Below are 27360 nucleotides of genomic sequence, written 5' to 3'. Positions count from 1 at the left end.
ATAAAGGGGGCTCCCTTCTAGTCGTTGGGAGCCCCAACGACTAGATAGGTGGGGCCCCTTTGTGGTACCAAAAAGTAAAAACAAAAAATAAAAAGGAAAAAGAAAAAAGGGAAAAAAGGAAAAAAGGTAAAAAGCAAAAAGGTACAAATGGAATTACCAAAACACCCCTATCGGGTTTTTGGTTTATACAAAACAGAAAAAGACTATATTATTATGTATATATACATATATACGTATATATACTTATATATATACGAATGTATATATATAAGTATATGTATATATATATTTATATATACATAATTTAACAGTGTCCTGGTGGTTTCTAAAATGTGTCTATGTTTTTTTTCGGCTAATCCATTTTATCGGGTAGTTCTAGGGCATGATTTTTTGTGACAAATTCTGTTTAATTCTAAAAAATTTTGAAACTCATTTGATAAGTATTCACCGCCCAAATCAAATCTAAAAATGAAAATGTTGTTTGAAAAATTAATTTTTGACAATCATATGAAATTTTTTAAAGAAGAAATCAGATATGAAATTAAGAAAGTATATCCATACATACCTAGTGAAATCATCAATAAAATAACATAATATGAATATCCTCACAGGAGAAGGTCCGCAAACATCGGAATGCACTAATTCAAAAAGTCTCTTAGAGACAAAGGTTCTATTTGGAAAGGAAGTGAATTTCATTTTTGCAAAGATACAATCTTTGCAAACTAAATTTTTTTAATTATAATATTTTTCCCAAAGAGCAGAAGATACATCTTAGAGAAGCTTGGATGCTAGTTTCAATATTTTTATCTTAGACATAATTACAAAAAGAGTTTAGAGGAGGATTTAAATAGTTCATGTGATAGATATCTCTCTTCCTATGGCCTTGCCTAATCAGCTCCTCGAACCGGAGATACTGCACGGGGCAACCCTTAGATGAGAAGGAGATTCTACATCCATGATAAAAAAATTGTGAAACGGAAAGAAGATTCAAATTTAGTTGTGGAACAACTTTTTCTTTTGGAACAAAAAAGTTTTTAGAGGAATTTAAAGTTCCAACACTTTTAATTTGTAAAGATGTTCTATCAGCAATTGAAACATAGGAGATTTTTGAATTAGTCATAAGTCGGATAAACCATTCTCAAGAGGTGTCATATGAAAAGAGGCCCCCGAATCAAGAATCCAACCAGACATACCTGGAGGGAAAGATGAGGCTATTGAGGCACCCGCTGTGGATGGAGATTTGAGTAGCATTTGAAGTGCCTTCGATAATTGAGCAAGCGAAAAAGAATCCTTTCTTTTTATTGGTTCTTCCTTTCTTGGTGTAGTTTCTTCAACGAAAATAACCTTGTTCTTTGGGTTTTCATATAACTTGGGACAATTAGGCTGTATATGACCCGGTTCATGGCAATGATGGCAAATGGTTTTTTTGTAGCCTCCATTATAGCTATTTTGCCTCCTAAAGTGTGGAGGCTTGTGAGTTTTCATATGATTGCTGGGCTTGGATGCGTCTAACACTTCATCTCTTCCTTTTATCATACCAAGGCGAGTTTCCTCTTGGTATATCTCGCCCACGACATCCTCTAGAGGAAGAGGCTTAGATCTATGAAGGTGGTAAGATCTAACTTGTTCATATTCAGGCCTAAGCTCATGTAAAAATTGGAAAAAATGTTTTTTTTCTATTTGCTCTCTTCTTAGTTTAACATCTTCACTAGCAACCCATTTGGGTTCAAGAAGAGATAGTTCATCCCATAAAGGACTAAAAGTGCTAAAGTAATCATGGACACTCATGTCCCCTTGCTTAATGGTACGTGTTTTTTCTTGGAGAAAAAATTGTCTTGCAAAATCTTTTTGTGTATGCATACATTTCATGAAAAACTATGCCTCGTTTGCTTTGCGAAATTTGGCTATGTTGACACATATCTTGAGCTCAACATTATTCATAAACCATGCGACGATCTTGGCATGTTTACTTTTCCAATCCTCTATCTTGGATCGGTGATCCTCAATAGCTTTGGTGCGAGCATTTTCTTCTAAATCCTTTTCTTGTCCTCCATTCATTTTGCTGAGTTTGAGTTGTGGTTCCAGAATAGAGCCCATCACATACCGTTAAACTCCATGGCGGATGGCCACATCATATAGTTGGTACCATTCAACTTGAAGGAAAGATCAATCTTATGCTCATTCTTTATAGTTATGCTCTTTCTTTATAGTGACTTAGAGAGAAGAAGGTCAAAGAATATGGAAGAGATCCTTCACTTAAATTGCGGCAATGACTTGATTCCCGAATGACAATCTTTCAATGGTCATCTTTAAAGAGACCAAGAGCACAACCTTGCTATGATACCATGTAATGAAGTATGCGAAATTACAAGCCAAAGATACAAAAGCATCAAGTAAGTCCAATAATAGACAAGCGCAAAAGCATAACGAGCATACATGCAAGAAGTCGAATGGGACAATACAAAAAGCCTTAAAAGACAATACCAACAAGTAAAGAATACAAAAACTTTATTGAAGAGGGCTTAAAAAGCTACATTGGAACAAGGTGAAACATCCCCTATTTATACACAATAAATGAGGAGAGAGAGGCTATTGGGAGCTCCCAACGACTCCATGAGTGGGCCCCAATGCAATAAAGAAAAAGAAAATTAAAAAAGATAAAAATACATTTGAAAAAATATAAAAACCTAAACTAGAGAAAATAATTGTTTCTAGAAACAACTATGTGAAAAGACAAAAATGCTCCTATCGGGCAAACTAGACAATATATATATATATATATATATATATATATATATATATATATATATATATATATATATATATATATATATATATATATATATTTTAACACTAAGATGCAGAAGCGAATTACTTTCAAAACAAATTGCAATTTTTGAAAATATGTTCAGGCATTTTACTCGCAAAATATAAGTATATATATATGCTGAAATAAATACGACCTGCAACAAACATACTCTGTATGTGATTCCCAACTTCCATCAAACACCAAATATCCAAAAAACGGAATGCACTTCAATATTCAGATAAAAAAAAGGAACACACAAGATACTCATATGGCAGTTCAGTTTGTTTATGCAGCAGTTCGAGGAATGAGTTACGGCACGTCGAATTGGACCCAACAGATTGGGTCCAGGCGTGAACAGCAGTCCAAGAGAGGTTGGTAGTGGAAGGTCCACATGGTGAGCTGTAACCACACACAATCGACCTTCAGACACAATGCAGAGAATATCCAGATCAGAAAAATATATTTCCAGGATATAAATTTCTTGTGAGAAGTTCAAACAGCCAACTACAATCCAGAAATTTTAAACAAACAGCAACTTTGAAATTAGGTTAAGTTCAGATTCACACCTAACAGTTCACAGTCACTAACAGATTCGAGACTATTCAAATCACAAAACTCATCAATTGAAATATAATCTCAAGTATGAATGTCAGCAGATTGACAATCCAGACACGTCAACAGTTTATCACATGCAATCTGTAACAGCATTCACGTTTTCACGAATCAGGATATTTAAAACATAAAACAAACAAAGATATGATATTACTTCGAATCACAATTCAACATTTCAGCATTACTTCAGCACAGGAAACTAATTTAGAACAGTTTAACTAGGCAAACTGTGATAAAAAAAACTATTGTGGACAGAATCTATGGGTCTGAACCTATGTCACATAGGTGCGGGTGCGGCGATGCGGCACTTTAAAAAAACTTGGGTGCGGGGAGGGTATATATATATATATATATATATATATGATTCACGGTGAAGATTTCTAAATCTATATATGTATATTATATATTACAAACTGCGTTTTGAATGTGATTCAAATTTTCTGTTTAGCTGCATATATATATATATATATATATATATATATATATATATATATATATATATATATATATATAGAATCACTAGAATATGAGAACTGGAAATATGGGCATTTTCAACACTTTTTTTGCAAATCCAACTATGTGGATGTGCTTGGCATGATGAATTTGGTAGGAATGAACCATTGGATTGTGTATTTTAGATGAAAAAATATGATTTTTTAATGCTTTAATATTTATGAAGAATATGAACCATTAATTTTAAAGCCTTACAAAAACTCATTTATGCATCAAAATCGGATGATTCAAAAGTGTGTTCTTATGAAATCTACATTACATCTGTATGGTTAGATTCAAGAGAAAAGAATAAAAAATTCATAAAAATTGTGGTTCACACATAGTTTTCAAGTTTTCAGTTCTCATATTCTAGTGACTGTCTATATATATACATATGTTCACCAATATATATCCTTCATATGTATCCATTGGATTGTGTATTTTAGATGAAAAAATATGATTTTTTAATGCTTTAATATTTATGAAGAATATGAGCCATTAATTTTAAAGCCTTACAAAAACTCATTTATGCATCAAAATTGGATGATTCAAAAGTGTGTTCTTATGAAACCTACATTACATTCTTGTGGTTAGATTCAAGAGAAAAGAAAAAAAAATTCATAAAAATTGTGGTTCACACATAGTTTTCAAATTTTCAGTTCTCATATTCTAGTGACTGTCTATATATATATACATATATTTGTAATGAAATATGCGGAAGAAACCAAGAATGCTAAAGCATTCACTATGTCCCACACGGACAAGTGCAACAAGCACAAGAGAGAAAATCCACTAAGGGATATACGAAGGGCCTTATAAAAAGGCTACACACATGAAAAATAATATCACTATTATTGAAGAGGAGCTCTAGAGAGCAATACCACATACAAGGGGGGTTCCCCCTATTTATAAGAAAAGGAGACCAAAGGGGCTCCCAATAGAGTCGTTGGGAGCCTCCAACGACTCCATTGTGGGGCCCCTTTTCGGTATCCAAAAAATACATTTTAAAAAATAAAAAATAGTAAAATAAAAAAAATAAAATAAGTACCCTTATTGGGTACTTTGTGAAAAGACCATAATACCCCTATCGGGTATTATGGTATTATTACATATATTTTAACACCCCCCCTCAAACTTTACTGGGAAATGACCGAAAGTTTGCCAAGAAGGAACAAGAAGCGAGGAGCAGGCAGGGCTTTGGTAAAGAAATCTGCAAGTTGATATTCTGAAGTGACATATGGCAGTGTAACTGTCCCACGAAGATATTCATCGCGTACATAATGACAGTCCATTTCAATATGTTTAGTCCTCTCATGAAAGGTGTGGTTGATGGCAATGTAGATAGCACTTTTGTTGTCGCAACAAAGCTTCGAAGCACCGGTAATTTCGACTCCCATATCTTGAAGAAGACTTCGAAGCCACACAAGCTCCATTGTAGTAGTTGCCATAGCCCTGTATTCTGCTTCAGTAGAAGACAACGAGACTTTCTGCTGTTTCTTGCACCTCCAAGCAATTAGCGAATCTCCTAGGAAAACACAAAAGCCAGTAGTTGAGATTCGATCATTTGGGTTTCCTCCCCCGTCAGCATCAGTATAAGCCAGTAAATCTAAGGATGAGAGTGAGGATAGGAATAGCCCTTTAGTCAAAGTATTTTTGATGTATCGAATGATTCGGAGCATAGCACTCATATGCACAGATGTAGGAGCATGCTGAAATTGGCTTGCAGAGTGCACAACATGAGCAATATCCGGCCTGGTGATAGTCAGATAGGTGAGGGAGCCTATGAGTTGCCTGTAGGGCGTAGGATCATCCAGCAGAACTCCATCCTCCAGTCGTAGTTTAGCATTGATAACCTCGGGAGTCTCCACCTTTTTGTCATCTGAGATCCTAGATTTGGAACATATGTCTGCAGCAAGCTTCATCTGTGATAATATATACCCTCGAGGAGAGTATGCTACTTCTATACCAAGAAAGTACCTGAGAAAACCCAGATCAGACATATCAAAATTATGTTTTAACATATTTTTAACATTAAGAATACCACTTTCATCATTGCTAGTGATGATCATATCATCAACATAAAGCAGAAGGATGATAATACTATTACCTGCACGTTTAACAAAAAGAGCAGTGTCAGTATAACATGAACGAAATCCCAATTTTAACATGATAACACTAAATCTATCATACCAAGCCTTAGGGGCTTGTTTAAGACCATATAAAGCTTTTAATAACCGAAGAGTTTGACCTTGGTTAACATTAATTCCCGGCGGAGGGTCCATATATACTTCTTCATTCAACTGACCATTAAGAAAGGCATTTTTAACATCTAATTGAAATATAGGCCATTTCTTAGATGATGCTACTGCTATTAGAGTTTTAACACTTGTCATGCGAGCCACGGGGGCAAAAGTTTCCTCATAATCGATGCCATATTCTTGTGAATATCCCTTAGCAACTAATCTAGCTTTATAACGTTCTAGGGAACCATCACTTTTTGTTTTGACTTTGTAGACCCATCGACATCCTATAGCTTTTTTATTTGGAGGAAGATGAACTATTTCCCAAGTTTTAGCCTTATTTAAAGCATCTAGTTCAACTTTCATTGCTTCAACCCAATGAGGAATATTTTTTGCTTGATTATAGTGGGAAGGTTCATAGTAAGAATGCAAGGCAATTAGACAAGCTCTATATTTAGGTGAGAGAGTTTCATATGAGACAAACCTATTTGGTGGAATGGACTCTCTAGAAGAACGCCTAAGAGAGGTTTCTTCTAGGGGTTCATTAATCCGCAAGAATTTTTCTAAAGCACTAATAGGTTGTGCTTCCTCACGCCGAGTGTATACTTGGAGATTGTCACCATTAGTTGGTGATACACCATTATCATGAATATTTTCTAAAGATTCCGGATGACTCAAAAGATCATCATTTGAGTCTTCTAAAAGATCATTGATAAACATATAATCAATTTCATTTGGTTGTTCCAAAATTTCAAATCCATTTTCATCTTCTAAAAAGGTCACATCTTTGGAGACAAATAATTTATTGTTCTTATAGTCAAAGCATCTATAGCCCTTTTGATTTTCACCATATCCTAAAATACGCATTCTATTGCTTTAGATGACAATTTATCTCTTTTATGCAAAAGAACAAAGCATTTACACCCAAAAATACGAAGACGATTGTAGTCGGGTGTCATATTAAAAAGTTTTTCATAAGGAGAGATATTGTTTAATTTTGAAGATGACATCCTATTGATTAAATAGGTGGAGGTTAACACGGCTTCGGCCCAAAAATTTTTAGGAATATTTTTAGAAATGAGTAAGGATCTAGTGGTTTCTAAAATATGTCTATGTTTTCTCTCCGCTAGACCGTTTTGTTGAGGAGTTCTTGGGCAAGATTTTTGATGACAAATGCCATGTTGTTTTAGATATGATTGAAAATCATTTGATAAGTACTCTCCACCCGAATCAGATCTAAGAATGGATATTTGACTTTGAAATTGATTTTGAACTTTTGCATGAAATTCTTTGAAGAAGTTAAAAACTTCCGATTTAACATTAAGAAAATAAATCCATACGTATCTAGTATAATCATCAATAAATGTAACATAATACAAATAACCACCTTTGGATAAAACCGGAGATGGTCCCCATACATCGGAATGCACCAATTCAAAAGGTCTTGTTGTCACAAAGGTTCTAATAGGAAAAGGAGTAGACTTCATTTTTCCAAAAATGCAATCTTTGCAATTGATATCTTTTTCTTTACAAAACTTGTTTCCAAAAGGAAAAAGATACATTTTAGAGTAACTTGGATGTCCAAGCCTTTTATGCCAAGTTTCAATATTTTTGTCTTGGACATAAGTACAAAATGAGGTATTTGGAAGTGTTAAGTTATCCATAAAATAAAGGTCTCCCTTCCTATGTCCTTGCCCAATCCGCTTCTCGGACCGGAGATCCTGCACAAAGCACCCTTGGGATGAGAAAGATATTTCACATCCATGGTCGGCTATTTGAGAAACGGAAAAGAGGTTAAGATTTAATTTAGGAACTATTCTAACTTTTGGAACAAGAAAATTTTGAATATTTTTAGAATCAAGAGTTCGAATACCATTTATTTTGAGAAAAGTTCCATCGGCCGTAGAGACACAAGATAATTTTGAATTGGTGTGCACATTGGTTAATGCATTTTCATGAGGAGTCATGTGAAAAGAGGCTCCGGAATCTAAAATCCAAGAGTACGTACCGGGAGGTGATGATGAGGCAATGGCGGCACCGGAGGTGGAAGAAGTGACCTTTAAAATTTGTTGGAGAGCCAAGGAGATTTGTCCAAGAGTATCTTTGAGATCCCCGTTCTTGCCGTCATCTTCTTTGGTGGTGGATTCTTCAACGGAAGCCACCTTTGGCTTGAATGCCCCATTTAGCTTTGGGCAGACGGGTTTAATATGTCCCGGCTCATAACAATGATGACATATAATCATTTTTCTTCCACCACTCCCTTGCTTACCAAAATGAGGTGGTTTGTATGTTTTAACATGATTGCCGGGTTTAGATACGGCAAGAACTTCCTCTATGCTTTTACCCATGCTATGCCTAGTCTCTTCTTGAGTAATCTCGGCAATAGCCTCTTCTAAGGGAGGAAACGTGGATCTATGGAGAAGTGAGGATCTCACTTGTTCAAATTCGGGACGAAGCCCAAATAAAAATTGAAACAATCTATCTTGTTCCATTTGTTTTTGTCTTAGTACCACATCCTCCATAGCCACCCATTTAGGCTCTAAAAGAGCCAATTCATCCCACAAAGGATTTAGAGCACTATAATAATCTTGTATGCTCATGTCACCTTGTTTTGTTGTTCTTACTTTTTCTTGCAAAAAATAAGCTCTTGCAAGATCCTTTTGGGTAAACATACCCTTCATAAAAAACCAAGCTTCATTTGCCCGGCGGAATTTTGCAATATTTGTACATACCTTGAGTTCGACATTATTCATAAACCATGCTAGGATTTTTGCATGGTTGCTCTCCCAATCTTTCATTTGATGATTATAATCTTCAATGGCCTTGAGACGAGCATCGCCTTCAAGTGCTTTCTCTTGATCTCCTTCCATCTTTGTGAGCTTAAGTTGGGGTTCCGGAACGGTTCCCATTACATAACCCCAAAGCTTCTTGCCTTTGAGATTATTTTCCATTGCGGATGCCCACATCATGTAATTTTTCCCATTGAGTTTGAATGATAGATCGATCTTGACTTCCATTGCTACACAATGAAGATGTGAAAGAAAGGAAGTAGAGAGAGACACGATTTTACCTTTAGAAGATCGTATGGCTTTGATACCATGTAATGAAATATGCGGAAGAAACCAAGAATGCTAAAGCATTCACTATGTCCTACACGGACAAGTGCAACAAGCACAAGAGAGAAAATCTACTAAGGGATATACGAAGGGCCTTATAAAAAGGCTACACACATGAAAAATAATATCACTATTATTGAAGAGGAGCTCTAGAGAGCAATACCACATACAAGGGGGGTTCCCCCTATTTATAAGAAAAGGAGACCAAAGGGGCTCCCAATAGAGTCATTGGGAGCCCCCAACGGTCACAAATGTGACTGTTGGGGGCCCCAACGACTCCATTGTGGGGCCCCTTTTTGGTATCCAAAAAATACATTTTAAAAAATAAAAACAAAAATAAAAAACAGTAAAATAAAAGAAATAAAATAAGTACCCTTATTGGGTACTTTGTAAAAAGACCATAATACCCCTATCGGGTATTATGGTATTATTACATATATTTTAACAATATTCACCAATATATATCCTTCATATAGTATATATATACATATATATTGGTACACTTATACATATACGTATATAGTCTTAGTGAGTCTAGCATAGTTAGTGTTTTATTTTCGAAAACAACAAAAATATTTGTTTGAAAATTTATTTCTTCATTTAGGTTTAGTCGCTCCCGCATCGTACACTTGGTGTGTACACGCATTCGAGAGATCGACAGCTGTAGTTCAGTTGTGTCGTCATCACTAGGCTAGCCAAATTTACAAAATACCCTTATTAGGGGAACAAATGAAAATAAAGAAAACAAAAAAGTAGAAATAGAAAATATAAATATTTACAGCAAAACCTAAATACTATATTAACAAATTTTACCATACAGAATCTCCAAAGTAGAACACATCAGATTAGGAGATTCTGATGTTTAGACAAGTTTTGAAGCAATCAAATATCAATGAACCACAATGCACCACATTTCATAAAATTTTTCTTTTTTGCAAAAATAATTCTATCCATAGCATGTCTTTTAGTAAACAAACCATGGCAAACTGATTTACAAGGGCTATTGAGTAAGCAATACCTGTGTTGTTGACCTTCTAGTAGATAGTATGGTGCTATTGACATTACCAAGGATAAGCTCTCCCCTATGTCACATAAGTGCGTGTGTGGATGTGGCGATGCGGCACTTTAAAAAAACTTGGGTGAGGGAGTTTTGGGAGGGTATATATATATATAATTTTTAACACTTTTAAGTTAACACTACGTGTATGTGTGTGCATTTATGTATATAATATAGATAAAACTGGACTTGGTTAGGGTTAACTGAATCTACTTTTGGACAGAAATGAAACTCAGTGTGGTTGACTTCACCTGACACAAAGGAAGTCGTGTCCATGTGTTGCACCCGCATGGGTGCGGGTGCGGTGCCCTGTTAGAAGAGTCCATGTTACATAGGCCCTCCCCCCCACCCCCACCACCCACACATATGCGTCTGTGACTATATATCTGTCTTTGTACAAATCCCTAGGGATTAGTTAGTAAGTAGAAACCTGTTCGTGTTAAACCTGTCAATTTAGAGAATCTCTAGTATATACTGAAGGGTTGGTTTTGGGCCACAACCTGATTAGCTTTGAAGTATCCAAATTTGGCTTTTTAATGTGATTTTGTGGGACTTCTGGTCCTTTTCTTTTATGTTTTCACACATTGCTGAGCCATGTCAAACTTGATTTGCAGTGATGTTCCCCTTGTACATGTATCAGCAGAAGCATCCTTTGAATTTTGTATTTCTTGGGTTGTTCACTGCCTTTTTGAGTCTCTCAGTTGGCGTAGCCTGTGCCAATACAGAAGGTGCATTTTTCTCCCTTCCACACATACACAAACATACGTAATGCTTTATGCATCGGAATCATATGGGCACCACTAACATTCTTATTTGTCAGGAAAAATTGTGCTGGAAGCACTGATCTTAACATCTGCTGTGGTTTCTTCCTTGACTGGCTATACTTTCTGGGCTTCAAAGAAGGGCAAGGACTTCAGCTACCTTGGACCAATCTTGTTTTCTGCTCTTATACTCCTGATTGTCACTGGTTTCATCCAGGTCAAGTTTCTCATCGCTGGCTGCATAACGTTTCATCATTTTATTGTTTTATGCCATATGTTCTTCCTCCTAAATTTTTTATTCATTAAGTTACTTGATATTAATAGTCTTCATATTTGGTTTTTGCAACCTTTTTTTATTTGATATATTATGATTTTTTAGCAAAATGAATCCAAATTTAGTGTATCACTGGTCCCTCTGTTGGTTTGTGGCTGTGGAAAGTTTGGTGTGTAGCAGCCTTTTCTGCTAGATTAGTTTGCAAATTGCAACTTTGCGTGCATATCGAGCTTTTAAAATCCCTAGACTGAAGTACGAAGCGTGCAGCTTATATCTTAATCCACAGTTATTACAGTAAGATCTTGATATAATGGACAACAGCTTTTGTGTTTCTGATAAGAAAGTTGTGATCATGTTGCATCATAGGGCTCAATTTCGTGAGTTATGACAGAATCTTTTGGTGCATAATGCCAATCCTTTGCTTTATTCAGGCTGGGGACTGCACTAATAGAGCAAAAAGACCAGTAGTGTAATTTTCATGTCGCTGCTCCTAATAGAGAGGAACTATGCACTTCCATTTTTCAAATTCAGTGTTGAATGTTAACTATAAATGTTCAAAGGTGTGAATAAGGAATGACTAGAACACATCATTAGAAACAACCCAACAAACTTAAGACTCTGTTTGGGAGCTGGCGTTGGAGCAGAGGCCATCTCCAATCCCGTCTCTCAAATCCGGGCCACGAAACAGCAGGGGTATCGGTTTTAGGGATTCAGTGTATCTCCATCTGTCCTCCCATCTCCACCTCAAATCGGCTCTCAAACAGATCCTAATTGTAACCTTTTTTCTGTTAACACTCCTTCACTTCCCAACAATCTATACTTGCTCTTTTTCTGTAGACAGATTTTAAGTTAGTATGGCTTTTAGCTTGCCTGGACATATTCCATCTGTTTAAATTAAAATTTAATCTATGCTCGAGAAATAGGTAGGTGCTAAATGAAATATGCTAAATGATATGTGCTAAATGGGTTTTTCTGCTCTTCCGGTGCTTTTTTCGCAGTTCTAACCCCATAAATGTGTTGGGCATGGTCAATTTACGAGAAATCTATACCTGGATCATGTGTTTTCGATGAAAAAAATGATATTTGGAGCCTCGAAAATTTACAAAGATTTTGGACCATTGATTTTTTGAAACTTATAAAAGCCCATCCATGCGTGGGAATCAAACACTTCAAGAGCTGATCCCTATAAAATCAATTTCATAAATCACATCTGTACCATCAGAATTTAAAAATAAAATAAAAAAAACCTGATAGACTCATTTAGCACACATCATTTTAGCATATTTCATTTATCCCATACCCGTTACTCTGCTCTTGTCAGATACAAATCTCCATGCATGATGCTCTTGTGAGAGTTGTGGCATTGCAAGGAAGTTTTAGGCTTTCTTGGAGTATGGGGAGGTTGAACTTGCATCAAATTGACTTTCATATAATAATGGAGGAATCAAATAATTCTGCTCTGCAACTGAAACATTATAGCTGCTCCAATTTCCATTAGTTACCAAATGGATAAGAAATAAACTGTGAAGTGCTAGCACGCTAATGCATCTCTCTCTCTCTCTGACTCTCTCTCTGACATGTTTATGGGCAGGCATTCTTCCCCCTTGGATCAGCCTCGATTGCTCTCTATGGTGGCCTTGGTGCTTTGGTCTTCTCCGCCTACATCGTCTATGACACTGACAACTTGATCAAGCGATTCACTTACGATGAGTACATATGGGCATCCGTTGTTCTCTACCTTGACATCCTTAATCTGTTTATCTCCCTCCTCCAGCTTCTGAGGAGCTCAAACCAGTAGATTCAGAGATTTCAAATACAGTGTCTGCTTCATAAATGACCGAAAACACTATTATCAATTTGTTCTTAATGTTGTGTGTAATTCCTTCTTGTGACATATACTTGTAATGAATCCTTTTAAACGGTGTTTCACTGACCAAGTGAGTCACTGCGTTCCATCTCTTTACTGCACTAGACACTGACTGGTCTTAGTGATGCTCATGGCCCTTTTCAGGTGACCATAAGAGTTAGTTCATCTTGTTTTTAATCACTTCCTGATTGGTTTAATTATGGCCTTTCTCCCGAAGGAGCCTCACATAGGGTGTTCAAGCTCAGCTCGCTCTTATGGCGAGTTGAGCGCGAGCTCATGGTGAGATTGAGCTAAACGAGTGAGTTCAAGCTGCCTTTTTTGTTTTTTACACATTTCTACCAAGTTGAAAATAATAGAATTTGGACTCTAAACTGACTCATTAATAAAATAGATATATCGTTTTTTAGGCTATATGAAATAGGATTTGAACTCTGTAGTCATTGCTTGTAAGCCAAATACTTCAACTTTTTATGAAATAAAATATATTTATTGCTAGTTAACAAGCCTATATTAGCTGAGCTGAGATAACACTTGTTCAGATTTGGCTTCCCAAGCTTATTTCATAAGTTGAACAAGCTCTTTATGAACTTAGCCACAAGTAGCTCATCTCATTTCCCAGCCCCAAGTGCAAGTGCCTGGCTGGCCCAAGTGGGGTTTGATCAGCCTTGCTACCAGAGCATCTGAATTGATCTCAATTTTTTGATTTTTTTTGGTGAAGGAAAATCTATCGGCAAATTAAAAGTTATTTTTTTTTTGGAAAAAATATTGGTATATTGTATTTAAAACAGATAAACATAAATGAGTATATAAAAATGAGTTAATCTAACATTAAACTAGTTGTGTTTAACATTAGATGGATTCAATTTTATTAAAATGATAAAATATTTTTGAAAAATGATATTTTTGAAAATGCCTGCTTACTTTTCTGGCTATTACAGGACTCTTGAACTTGGAGGAAATTGAAAAGTCAAACACTTTTTCAAAAAAAATAAACTTTTTAACTTCAAAAACTAACATTGTATTTAAAAAAATATTATTATTATTTTAAAGGTGTTTTAGTAATTTTATAAGATTAAATCTATATATAGATTAACCCTATACTAATTCTAAAGAATAAAAATCATAAATGTGTGATTGGTATATTTGAAATAGGTGAGTTTTTGTAATATTGTTAAGGTTTTCATGGCCTATGGGCGGTAATATCAGGATAACTACAAAAACTTCTTGATATTTGTGACTACGGTTCGGTTCTTTTCACCAAGCCACTTCACCTGAACGAGTAGGGTGGGGCCCTCAGCAAGAAAACGTGCCATCTCTAGTTATGATGGTGGGCTCTTCTTCATATCTTTGATAGAGTTCCTTAGTTAGGGTTGGATATGCACTTGGTGAATGAGCGCAGCTTATGACCGAATGGGCTATCTGGTATGGCCTGGGCCGCCTGGCCGAGTTCGGAACTTTGGGACCTAGAGGGGCGTTTGATTGCGTGGACAGCGGTGTCCGCCTTCCACACAACTTGTGTGGCCCACGTGCCCACACAAATGCAGAAAGCACAGACGGGTGGGATACCGCATCCTGCGCATCCCTCTCAGAAGCTTTTTGGTGTCCGGCAGAGTTCCACCCTCTCCCCTTGGAACAGGGGAGGATAGGACACCCCTGAACACCTTGGAGAAAAAAACCAAAAACCAAAAGAGTGTTGTTGTCCAGCCTTGGATAAGGGCACACACAGACAGGTCAGGATAGGACACCATGTTCTCTTGCCCATGGCTGTCCATGAATCAAACGCCCTTTTATGAGTCCAAATCAGGCTGTACCGGGCTGGATTTTTTTGAATCTAAAGCTTTTTAAATGGTCATATTTTGCTGATTCTTTTTGTGCAAAAATACTTTAAGGAGATATTCATTATTTGGGTTAGGGTTCAGGTGGTCTGAATAATGGGTATGGTTACTAGATTGAGAGTCGGCAAACCTATATTAGGGTATGACGGAGCTTTGATTGAGTTTGGGGGATAAAAGGTCTGGTCTAGACCCGATCCAAAATATTTTTGGAGCTCCGTACAGCCTTGATTAGGCCAAGTCTGGGATGGGTTCAATTGATTTGGACCAAAATAATGGGTTGAGATTTGATTCAAATTGGATCCAGAATCAAACCCAGCTATAACGGGGCTTATTTGGGCCAGACTTTGACCCATGCCCCAATGCAGTCGCGCCCGAGACCCAGGAACAGGTCTCAATCAATGGGTTATGGGCATGAACCAGGTGCAAATTCGGTTCAAGGTACCTAGAACTGGTACTGCCAGTGGATAAAAGGGGGGGGGGTATGGGGAAGATGCAAAACTACTACATATCTAAGATAGATGCAAAACTAAATTATGATCCAAACATGACTCAAGAATCAATATGGATTTAAGATAGATCCAATATGAAATAAAATCCAAAACATGATCCTAAACTAAGATGCAAAATAAATAATTACAAGAAAACCAAATAATGAAAATGGATCCTAATGAACCCTATAAACCAGATAGTGACTCGCTCCCACTCCTCCATCAATCTTGTAGGCACGTTTGCTACTTCATCTTGAAATTTAATTTATAATTACGTATGTAAGAATCACATTGTTATTGTTGTCCTTGTGTGTTTTTATTGATTGTTTAAAGTTTTGATGGGTTTTTGTTCATTTTGTGAAGTTTATTTCACTTTTCCTTACATGTGCTTTTTTTTTGTAAACCAATATACTCGGGATTTTCTATTTTTACTACTTAAATGTTCTAAAATTTGATCTTTTCAAATGTTATTTTTTTTTATATTTTTTAAAATTTTAAATTAATATTTTTTCGTCTTATGACATGACATGACAAGTTGAGATTTAGAACTTTTGACAAGTGCCGTGATGTTGTTTTTTAAGGAATAATGAACGTGCATTTCCCCCTTATTCAGAGATTCGGGTTGGGTTGAGTACAGTATGATATTTGGATCGGGTCAGGTTCAAGTTAAGCAAGTCCAGAAAATCCTTCAAGTTATACCTGACCCAACCCGGTTCTGACTGGATCAGAGTCGAGCTCCATTCATGTTAGGTCAACCCGATCAGGTTAAAAGTGGCGTTGTATTGTTTATCAATTTTATGAGAACCTTTTATTTAGATAGATAAAGTGGCCAAGTGGGAACTTAAAAAAAAAAGATGCAATAAGTTGGAGTTAGAAATTTAGCAATTACATATTAGTTACGAAAAAAATGGCAATAGCATATACGGGTTTAATTCGTTCTTAAATTAATAAATGACTTTAAAAAATGTCGATATTTGCAGATTTTTTCTTGAAAATAGCAGAAGATATAGGAACTTAAAGATTTAAATTCAAGGCTCAATTTGATCCAAACCTGAAATCCAAAAGCGTTTTCAACAAGTTTTTTTTCCCAAATTTATTGTTTTCATGTTCAAAGTGTTTTTCTTATAATGTTTTATTGATATGGAAGGCTTTTTTTTAATGAAAGGACATTTGAATTTTGTTGACATGGGCCAGCTTTAACCTAAAGTGGATCAACCAAACCAGATCTTTCCCCGTTGGACAAATTCCAAACCCTAGTTAAGGCTGGCCTACTAAGTTTATCAAAGCGGGCCACCAGTTGGTTCCTGGTAGAGGTGTCAATGGGTCGGGTTTGACCCAGACCCGACCTGTACCAAATCCTATAGGGTCAGGGTTTGGTGATAAAAAGAAAGCCCGATTAGACTTTGGGTCAGACCTGAAAGGTCCAATTAATATATGGAGCCAGTTATGGTTTGTGAAATTTCATACCATACTCGGGCTCGACCCAAATTCCAATTAAGATCAGTAATTTTTTAATGTAAAAATGGTAAAAAAATATTATTTTACTGGGTATGGTCCGGGTCTGGTTCATGTAATCCTTATAAGATCTGGGTATGGTTTATATTATGGTGGGTCTGATTAGATCCACATCCGGACCCAGTACCATCATCTCAAATCAGGTTTGGGTCTGGTTCCACCTGGATTTGAACCAAACCCTTCCCATTGACACTGCTATTTCCTGGACTCTCCGAGTTGGAACTCCTTTGAATTCAATCTTAAATATGTGTGGCATGCGTGGTCTATGATGATGACATTATAAAAAATAATATATGGGGCATGTTGGTCTAAGAATATTATGAATGCTGATGTTGTCATTGGCAAATTGTATACCAAGCATGTTCGGCTAATTAATGTTGGTGACATTAGCAAATAGTATATGAAGCATGATTTGTTACGAATATCGTGCATGATGATGATAGCATTAGCAAATAGCAGATGGTGACTTATGACCAAATAGTGGTGGTGAGCATTTGGTATTAAGGTTGTTGTTGGTGATGATGATGATTAATTACAGAACTATAAATTTTGTGATCATTTTAGTAAAATTATTCCAAGCAACTTGGCTGACCATAATCACAAATATGTTTCTCATACTCGGGCCACTGTTGAGCTTGTCCCTCCAAAATTTATCGTTTCATGTACACATTGGACTTGCTGTTTTGCTTTTAAAGGCAAACCGAAAGGCATATGATACTAGGGGTGGCAATAGGGTCGGTTTGGCGGGTCCGGTCGGCAGGTTGGCGGGTCAGCATACCTCAACACGAACACCACCCATTTATTAAATGGGTAACCCGACACGACACGGTTAACTCGTTTAATAAATGGGTCTCGGTCAGAGATTCCGCCACCGAGCTCTGCATGAGCCTCGCAACCGCCTCTGACGCCGGTCCCTCTGCCCGCCTCTCGTACCGCCCCAATGACCCCTCCAACGCCTTCCGCCTCGTCGTCAAGACCGGCATCAGCCCCTTCGGCTCCCCCGCTGCCTCCCCGCTCTCCATGAGCGCCGAGTTCGACCTCCTCTGCGGCGGCCGCGACCCCAAGTTCTTCGTCTGATTCAACCCTCGGGCCGGTGATTTCTCCATCAAAAAGACGGTCAGATCGTCGTCGATGATCCCGGCGCCTTCTTTGACCGGAAGACGGGCAAGGGTTTGGAGGTAAACAACCTCTTGGAGGAGAACGGCGGCGGAGGATCGGTCGATCATCTCCGGCTAGGGTTTTGCGAGAACGGAGGAGTGGTCTCGACCGAGCAGCGCGACGGATCGGTGGTGGCATCGGGATCGTTTGTCGGCGTGATCAACGACCTATTCTCTAGTGTCGAGATCCGCACGAGGAGCGCCTTTCCGGTGAGGAAGCACGCCGTTGTCAGCTTCGGGTGGGGGATTAGGGTTCCGACAGGGCTGTCATCGTCCGTAATCTCGCTCAAGAATTTGCCGATCTTGGTGATGGGACCCGATTACCATAATAGGATTCGTGTTCATGTATTTGGCGGGACTCGGGTTACGGGTTGACGGGTTCGTGTAAACGGGTTGACCCGCCCGCCTAACCCGTTTAAGCCAAACCCCAACCCGGCTAAGAAGCGGGTTGGCGGGTCGGGTCAGATTTTGCCACCCCTATCTGATACCATATAAATTTAATGAGATATTAAAAGGAAACTTCCCCTGTTTGCTCCAAACCCAATAATACCACATCACAAGGGCAGAGAGAGAGAGAGAGAGAGAGAGAGAGAGAGAGAGAGGTTCAGGTATGAAGTTTTGGTTGGATACCAACTGAATCCAAATATGACTAGTTGGATTCAACCTGGTTCGTCCTGACTTTGTGAACTAAGTGCAAAGGGCAATGCTACTAAGTGAACTAATCTTTAGGATAATCTTTAAGGTAAAATTACAGAACTTTTGAAAAGGGCTGCAACCTTCCAACTTACCCCAAAGTTGAATCTACGAAAATTAGGAATTTATAACAGGATTCCTCCAAACAACGAAGGCCCTAGCTAACTCCGCCTAGCGATTGTGGTGTCACTTGACATGAGATCACCATCTTTCGAAACCTAGGGAATTGCCCTTTGCTTATTTACATGGAAGAAAAATGCATCCGGGAAAGGGAAAAACAAAAGTAGCATGAAACATGAAGTGAAATTAGTTTTGGAAGCGTGTGAGAAGTAAAAGAGGAAACATCACTCAAACAAGTGAGAATCTAAGAGGATAAAACCTTCTTGAGTTTCGATTTTGGGTGGTTGGGTTGTGGAGATTTTGATGGATGGTGGGTGGAAACAAAGGGTTTGTGATGTTTGTTTTCTTATATGGGGCCCTATTGAGGAATCAGGTGGGTTTTGACGAACCATAGGCCGGAATGATAGGATTCCGATGGTTTTCAGATTGTTGGGTGAAAGGAAATCCGGGTTTCTTGCACCCATTTTCTTGGTTTCTATTCGATCTATGTTGGGGTTTGAAGGGAATTGCATGAATCATGAGGTTTATGAGCATGACAGGCAATTCCTTTGGATGCTCAATGTCTCGGGGAACGTCTGGTTTCCGCCACGAGAGATGGAGAACTTTCAGGAAGCGAAGGCTCTATTCTAATGCAATCCCCGACTTGCTAGGATTCGCTAGGAAGAGAAGGCGCTATTGGAATTCAATCCTTTTGCTGGAATCAGGGGTGGACATTAATCTGTAGCTAGGATTTTGGCCGCTCAGTCCAATGCCGAGCAAGGCGGATTTCGATTAGGACAATGAGATTCTGGAGCACATCGCCATCAGTCATCAAACAACAGACATTTGGAACATAGCTTTTGAGTACTGTCCAATCAAACCCTAAACTTGGAAGAGTTGTTACGGAATGAACAAAACCAATGTTATGTTCTTTCTTTTTTTTTTGTTCCTGAACAAGTCATCAAACATACCCTAAGAATACTTCTAACAACTATAGTTCCTTGTTCCAAGGTTTGGAAGCCCTGCTAGTCTTCCTAAAAGTAGGATCCCTTCGGCAAACATACATATATGTGGTATTAATCTGGACCTGGATCAGGTGTAACCCAACCTGTTTCGGCTTTCAACATGAAACTAATAGATTTTATCCAATTTCAGTATATCCAATGCCACAGGGAGTCCTATCATGACTGTAATTGGGTCACTACCATGTGATCTAAGTTGAATTCAGATCCGAAACTGGAATATATCTTTTTAAAGGCGTGTGGTAGCTAGAACTTTCAGGAACGTGAAAATGCATAAGGCCCAAAACACAAATTTCCTCTTTGTTTTTTAACTTTATTCAGAAAAAAGGTTTACCCAAACGCACCCACAAATATCCTTAAGATGAGCTCCATCACAATGGCTCCATTTTTTTTTTGGATAATCCAATATCTTTATAAACAACAATTTAGTGATATTGTGGCCTTTTAAAACAACAATACAATATCAAGTTTCTTTTTATTGTGTTGGCCATATATATAATGCGGACCACCCAGTTTGATCCAAATCCAATACGACATCCACCCAACTAAGACGCAAATGGATTGGATTCAGTCAGACATCCTGCCCAAAAATCTGACACTTTATTCCTGGATGTGGATCTTTCCAATAAGATCCCAATGTATTTTCGCATTGGATTCACATTTACATATTCCTTGAATCAAATCAGTATTTTATGTGGACTTATATAAAAAAACTAGGATCAAATCTTATCCGTTTGTGGTTTTTTTACGTGTTGAATCTGGACATGGATTTGGATCTATTTACATAATTCATATTTGGATTCAAATCAGGTATGGTCTGGTCTGAATTCAATCACTTTTCACTCTTAGGCTGGATCCAAACCCAATAATGGTCGGGTCAAGTTGGGAAAAAAAGGGAAAAGGAACAGGTGCAATATGATTGCAGAAATATTTGTGCATTACGCACCACGCACCTGATCACCCTCCATCTTGCAGACAGGCCCTATCATTTGTGGGGCCCAAGGCCTGATTGAGGGCAATCAAGTAGTTAATGCATAAATTTTGTGCCATGTGATTGCACCCAATGCGGACTCGAGAAAAGGGATGTCAGATCAACACTTTTCCTAGAAAACTAGACATAAAAGGACCTGTTTGTGCCGTCCATGTGCCATCTGCTTTACCAATGGTCTGTAGTAGGGTACTGGATCGAAGTTGATCCAGCTCAGGAGGAGCTCATTTTGGGTTCAGATCTTTTTCATTTTATTCTTTCTTATTTTTTATGAGGAACCCTCGCCCAGAACCGGGTCACTTAGTAGGCCTGCGCTCAGACCTAACCTAGTTCAAGTTGGTCATTTGAATCCAAATTAGCAAGGAAAAGTTGAGTCCATTCTAATCAGGTTTAAACTTGTCTGGATCTATACGCATGACCATAGTGACAAAAGTAAAAGACGAAAAATAAATTTTTTGTAATTTCGTGTTATTTTCGGCAAAATCTTGGCAGTAAAGAATACATATAAAATATAATTTTCTTTATAAATAAATAAAAATAAAAAGCATGCGGTTTTTACGATAAATAGACCATAAAAACACAAATATTGTGTTTAAAAAAGCATGATATTTATGTGTTTTTTATGAAAAAACATGAGATATTATCGTTTGTAACTTTCAGGTAATTTCTCGCAATATTTTTCGTAAGATTTTCATAAATCTCACGAGGTATGCGGTCATGCCTTACCAAGGCCCTATTTTGGTACCACCGAGGTGGTATCCCATGTGGTAAGCTGGGTCCTGTGCCAAGCTGAAGGCTCAGGTTCGAATCCCTCTGCCAGAAGGAGCTTAAGATATATCTGGTAGGGGTCTGCCTAACCCAAGCTTGCCTTTTAATAAAAAAACCAAAGATCCTATTATGACTGCCTTGGACCAAAGTCTTACTGGGAGCTACCAACCTGACCTATCCAATCGAATTTAGCAGGAAATGATATTTAAAAAAAGAAAAGAGAAAACATAAAACCCCACCATGAGTTCATGTATACCACTGCCACGAGGAAGTACTTTCCCTCTAGAGTGGCTCTTTCAAAGGAAAGATGCTTCCTTGAGTAGGAGATAACTAAGGGTGTCAACGGGTTGGGTTGGGTTTGGTTAGGACCCATGTGAAACCAGACTTGGATCAGATTTTAGGATACAAGATCGGGTCCGGACCTGAGTCTAATCGAGTCCACTATAAGAAAAACCATACCGGACCCAATAAAAACTACATTAACCAAACCCGAACCATACCCTGTAAAACAAATTTTTTTTTTATCATTTTTACATTGAAAATGTGTAGGTCTTAATCCAAACTTGGGTCGGGTGATCTGGGTCTGGTATAAAATTTCACAAACTAAACCTGGGTTCATGTATTAATCGAACCTTCGGGTCCGGACCGGAGTCTTAATTGGGTCTTCTTATTTATCACAGTACCCGAATCCTAAAGGGTTTGATTCGGATCGGGTTGGGGTAAACCAGGCCCGTTGACACCCCTACAGGTAATAAGTACCCCCTTATTTACCGTTCTTTGATATCCTGATAATCATTATTTGTTTGTAATATAACTGATATTTGTGACTATGGTTGTGGGCATGGATCTGGGTTCCTACCCGAACCATGTAGGCCCTACTTTTAGCATGCATGTGCTAGTCAACTTTTCTTTCCATGACAGAGTAGGTGGACCACTATGGCACTGTTGGCTCCACCTTGAATGGTTGGTAATGCTGTGAGGAAGCTTCATGAAACTTTGTCCTCCTCTTACAAAGCCCACCACCACCACCAAATCATTTTTTTTTATAGAAGGGAGAGGAACAGAGAAAGGCAATACCAACTTCTCTCCTCCCAAAAGAGACCAACACAAAAGGACCGTCACACCTATTTGAAAACAATGTGGAGCCTCAGATAGGGTGTACAAGAGGTTGCAGCTGTGGTCCTAATATGGATCTGAATCTTGGATCCATTTGATGATTTAAGAACCCAATTCATTTGCGCATCTATGTGGTCCTGTACCCAGATCCAATGTGCCCCCCCCCCCCCCCCCCCCCGATCTTTAGAGGGATTTTCAAGATGCAGGCAGCATAGGGGCCTACAAGGGTTTCACGCATCATCTGGCTAGGTGGGTTGGCTTAAGACATTTAAGTCAAAGGACGTCAAGAGTTCGATACCCTGAGTGTGCATCCCTTTGAGTTGCGGCCAAAGCTGCAGGGTTCCTGATGGACAAGGAGAGCAGCCTAGAGAAGTTAACCCTGCTTGGAGGTGGGCTATATGGATACGGCAGAATGTCAATCTCTCGTGTCCCACCACCTGATCCGGACAGCAGATCAAGTGATCCACCGAATCACTTTTCGAAAAGTAATTTGGCATCCTCACCCTCCACAATGTGGACAAATACATGAGGTCTTTTTGGGATGAAGCAATGAACGGTGAAGATGTTAAATCACTTTTTTAAAGTGATTTGACAGATCACCTGATCTGCTCTCCTTGACTAGGGTTTTCTGTGGATAAATATGAGGGGGAAAAAAAGCGTGAAGTGCTGCAGCCTGACTACTTGGAACCAGTTTCAAAATCCAAATAAGAGAAACCATTAAATTGGATCCAGATTGACCCAAGTAGCGAAGAAGATTATAAAAAACAAGGGAAAAAAAATCTTACTCTTATTAATTATTATTTTTTGTTTACAATAAAAAACTGAAACGTACAAAATACATTCTGCTTGTCAAAAGCTTCTTTTTAGATGTATTTCTTTTATACTGTAAGTTCACTTCATTTTTATATTCTTTTATTCCTTTTTTATCTAAAAAGAGACGTTTTCCACTTTTTCTTTTCCATCCCCTTTTGTGGGCTTTCCACTTATTAATATTCATTTATTATTTTTTATTGCGGTCTGCACTTTTTTCCATTCATTCAGTTGGTACTCTTTTGAAAAGGATCTCCTGCCTTAAGCTCGCATATCAATGAAGAGTTTTCGTCACCACGTTCATCATCAGAGCCAAGTGGATCTGGACCTAGACTTGACTTGGTCCCAATACTAGGATCCAGATTGCATTGCAATAGACCCCAAACATGAGTTGCATCCATAGTCACAAAATCTCATTGTCGGTATTTTTTTTTTTCAAAATATCTTAGGATTTTTGAGCAAATATCAAGAAAATCTTAGTACATTTATTTATTTTTTATTTCAAAGAAAAACCATCATTATGATTTAAACATCCTGAACCTGGGCCAAGAGGTGCCACATTGACTGCGGCCTTGTTTTGGTGTTTCTAGTGTTCAACTTCTCAAAGTATCCCTCTCCTTGCCCACATTGCATTAACTTTATGCCAAAGGTATGCACATTTTTTTTTTAAAAGTAGGGATGACAGTGGATCGGGGATGTGGACAAGGTCTCCACCTCGTCTCAAAATCCTACCCTCCATCTCCGCTTCCATTCCCGTTTCATGTTCTCCATCCTTGGTTCAATTGGGGCGAGGTGGGGGCAGGACTCTGTTTCCCCTCGATCCACTGTCATCTCTAAAGAAGGATAAGGGACGGGGTGAGGCGTGGCAAGGTGGGGATCGAAGAAAGGGACAGGGCGGGAAAAAACGGAAGTCCATCGCCACCTTCATCTCCGTTTCATGTCTTTCATCCTCAGTTGAAACGAGACGAGGCAGGGTAGCACCCCATTTTCCCCAAGTCCACTGCCATCCCTATTTGAAAGGTAAGATGCGGTTAGTCAGACCCCACTGATTATTATTCAACATAGCATTGGGGTTTTGAACCTGCAACGCCCCACTGCAGAAAGACGTGCACTGACAGCTCTTACCAACCACGCGAGTTGTGATTAAGACAAGACAATAACAAAACTGTTCAATACTTCTCTTTAACATACACAACAACTACTACTACTATGCCTTCATCCCAAAATAATTGGGGTCGGCGATATGAACCAACAAAGAAAATCATTTTGAGTCTTCCACATGAATCATTCTCTTTCATGTCATGGGTGAGGTTCAAAGCATTTGTATCCTTTCCTATCATCTCCATCCAAGTCTTCCTAGGCTTACCCCGACCTCTTTTAACTAATATATTTAACATAAGCAAAAAAACTAGCCAACTCAATATACTCGATATATACATAAAAGGGGTTCCATTCACCAACCATTTTTCATACTGGACCCTCAGAAGGATGCCTGCAAATATGGATCCGGCCATCTTTCTAGAACGAGACCAAAGGCAAGGCCCATGGGCCCAGAGTCCTTTGTTTTCTTCCTTTTTGAGGTTTGGTGGATCCGAACATATTCTACTGCACGTGAAGGCCTGTGGTTCGTATAAATTATTATTTTTTGTTTCTCATACAAAGAAATTTACAGAATCACCCATCTCTTTGACAGAAATGACAAGCGTATCGTCATTGGTCACATGACTATTTTATTCAGACTCCCTCAATCATAAGCACGCATGGCGTGCGCGCTTACTGCATACAGCCAGTAAATTATGTAACATACGTGAACATGTTGAAGTTACCATCTTAACCTTGAGCGCAGTTGCATTTTCTTTTAATGAATTTTGACTCTGTTAGGGAACTAGTAGCTGGGGGCGATTGTTTATGCAGTTGGTGAAATCTTGTTAAACAGAATTTTTGGAAAAAAAAATCTTGATAAAACTGTCTAGTAGGGGTGTCAATGTGTCTGGTTTGACCCAGACCCGACCTGTACTATATCCTATAGGGTCAGGGTTCGGACTGGAAGGGTCTGATTAATATATGGAGCTGGGTATAGTTTGTGAAATTTTATTCCAGACCCAGGCCCGACCCGAGTTTTGACTAAGATTTGTAATTTGTCAGTGTAAAAGAGATAAAAAATATTATTTTATCGGGTCTGGTTCATAGAATCTTTATAGGATCTGGGTATGATTTTTCTTACGGTGGGTTCAGTTAAATTCAGGTTAAGACTTGATTCCATCATCGCAAATCAGGTCTGGGTTTGGTTTCACTTGAGTCAGAACCAAAGCTGACCCGTTGACAACCCTATGCTTTGGTGGTGAGTGTTTGGAAACTGGCAGCTGAGATGAGAGCTTATGCCTTTGAGAAAGTAAATGAGATTAGTGCTTAGTATTCAAATCAAATCAGGATTTGGCAGTTTCCACTTTTACAGACTACCAGTTTCCACAGTCTTCATCAATTTGCATTTTAAAATAGAGAACATGTGGGGTTCAAAGTTTAAGGGCTTGTTTGTTTTGCGATAAAAGGAAACCAACGGGAATGAAAACCTACCCACTTGAAAACCTACCAAACCTAAACATTTTATCGGATTTTTGATGTTTTCTCGAAATTCTGACCTTACATATGTGATCTATGTGTTTGTTTTTATAGGAATCAGTAATATGATTCGGATGCATCAATAAATTTTTATAAGGTTTCAAAAATCAATGGCCTACAATTTTCATAATTTTTCCAAACACCAAATATCATTTTTTTCATCTAAAATGCATAATTCAAGTGTCAATTTTTAGTAAATCAATCATGATGAACACATCAGCAAGGTCAGAATTTCAAAAAAATAATTAAGAAAATTCTGATAAAATATTTCTTAGTAGGTAGGTTTAGTTGGTTTTCTAATAGGTAGGTTTTCATTTCCCAGCCACCGTAGTTTTTTTTTTTGTATAAAATCCAGTTCGTACCTAATCTTACATATATTTTCCACGGAAAAATGCGGCCCATGCTTTTTTTATTTTTACAAAAGCATGAACTTGATAGTCATTGTGATTTTGAAAATTTATGAACTACTAAAATCCTGATTACATATACTTTTCACACTTGTAAAAGTGATGGGGCTGAGGGAATCAGAACCCAAAAAAAAGTGTTGGTTGGAAAAAGACTGTTTGGAGAGTTTTCACCACGTCAATCTCAACCCTCACAGGGGCCCCACGTTTCCAAGTTGAAACATTGTCATCTTTTTTAAATAGTAAGGGTGTTTCAGTACTTTAGTTATTTGATGTCAACTTGAGGCCACGTGGCGAATCTTTATACGCGAGGTCGAGATAGAGGATATTTTTCGAAAGGATCGCCTGCACGCTTCCCTCTACAAAAAGACAAATTTGTCCACATCGAACCAACCATAAACTGGGCTAGTAGTTCGCTGACTTGAACGTGGGCCCTGGACTGAGTCCCGTCAAGGCCTCGTTGGCTCGAATGCCTCATAAGAAACTCATGAACACCACCGAACCCAAGGGACATCACGAGTTCGAAACTTACCGGTGACGTTCCTTGTTGATAGGCAAAAGGACATTATGGCTTTTACCAACCGAGGACATTAAGGTGAGATTTCTTTTCTTTTGCTT

At 38.1% G+C, this 27360-nt stretch overlaps 1 protein-coding gene across 1 annotated transcript in view; it reads left to right on the top strand.

The window, feature by feature from the left end:
- The window catches only part of LOC149833883 (BI1-like protein), a 31362-nt gene extending 17983 nt beyond the window's left edge, over nt 1-13379 (top strand). Inside the window, exons 2-4 of the mRNA XM_090011085.1 lie at nt 10941-11054; nt 11147-11304; nt 12953-13379. Of these exons, the coding sequence (XP_089867211.1) occupies nt 10941-11054; nt 11147-11304; nt 12953-13159 (479 nt within the window). The 3' untranslated portion in view covers nt 13160-13379. The remainder of the gene's footprint in view (nt 1-10940; nt 11055-11146; nt 11305-12952) is intronic.
- Nucleotides 13380-27360: the final 13981 nt, after the last annotated feature.

Source organism: Nuphar pumila, chromosome 6 (assembly GCF_984573655.1).
Source record: "Nuphar pumila chromosome 6, dmNupPumi1.hap1.1, whole genome shotgun sequence".
Taxonomy (NCBI): Eukaryota; Viridiplantae; Streptophyta; class Magnoliopsida; order Nymphaeales; family Nymphaeaceae; genus Nuphar; species Nuphar pumila.
This window is presented reverse-complemented; position numbering and strand designations above follow the sequence as displayed.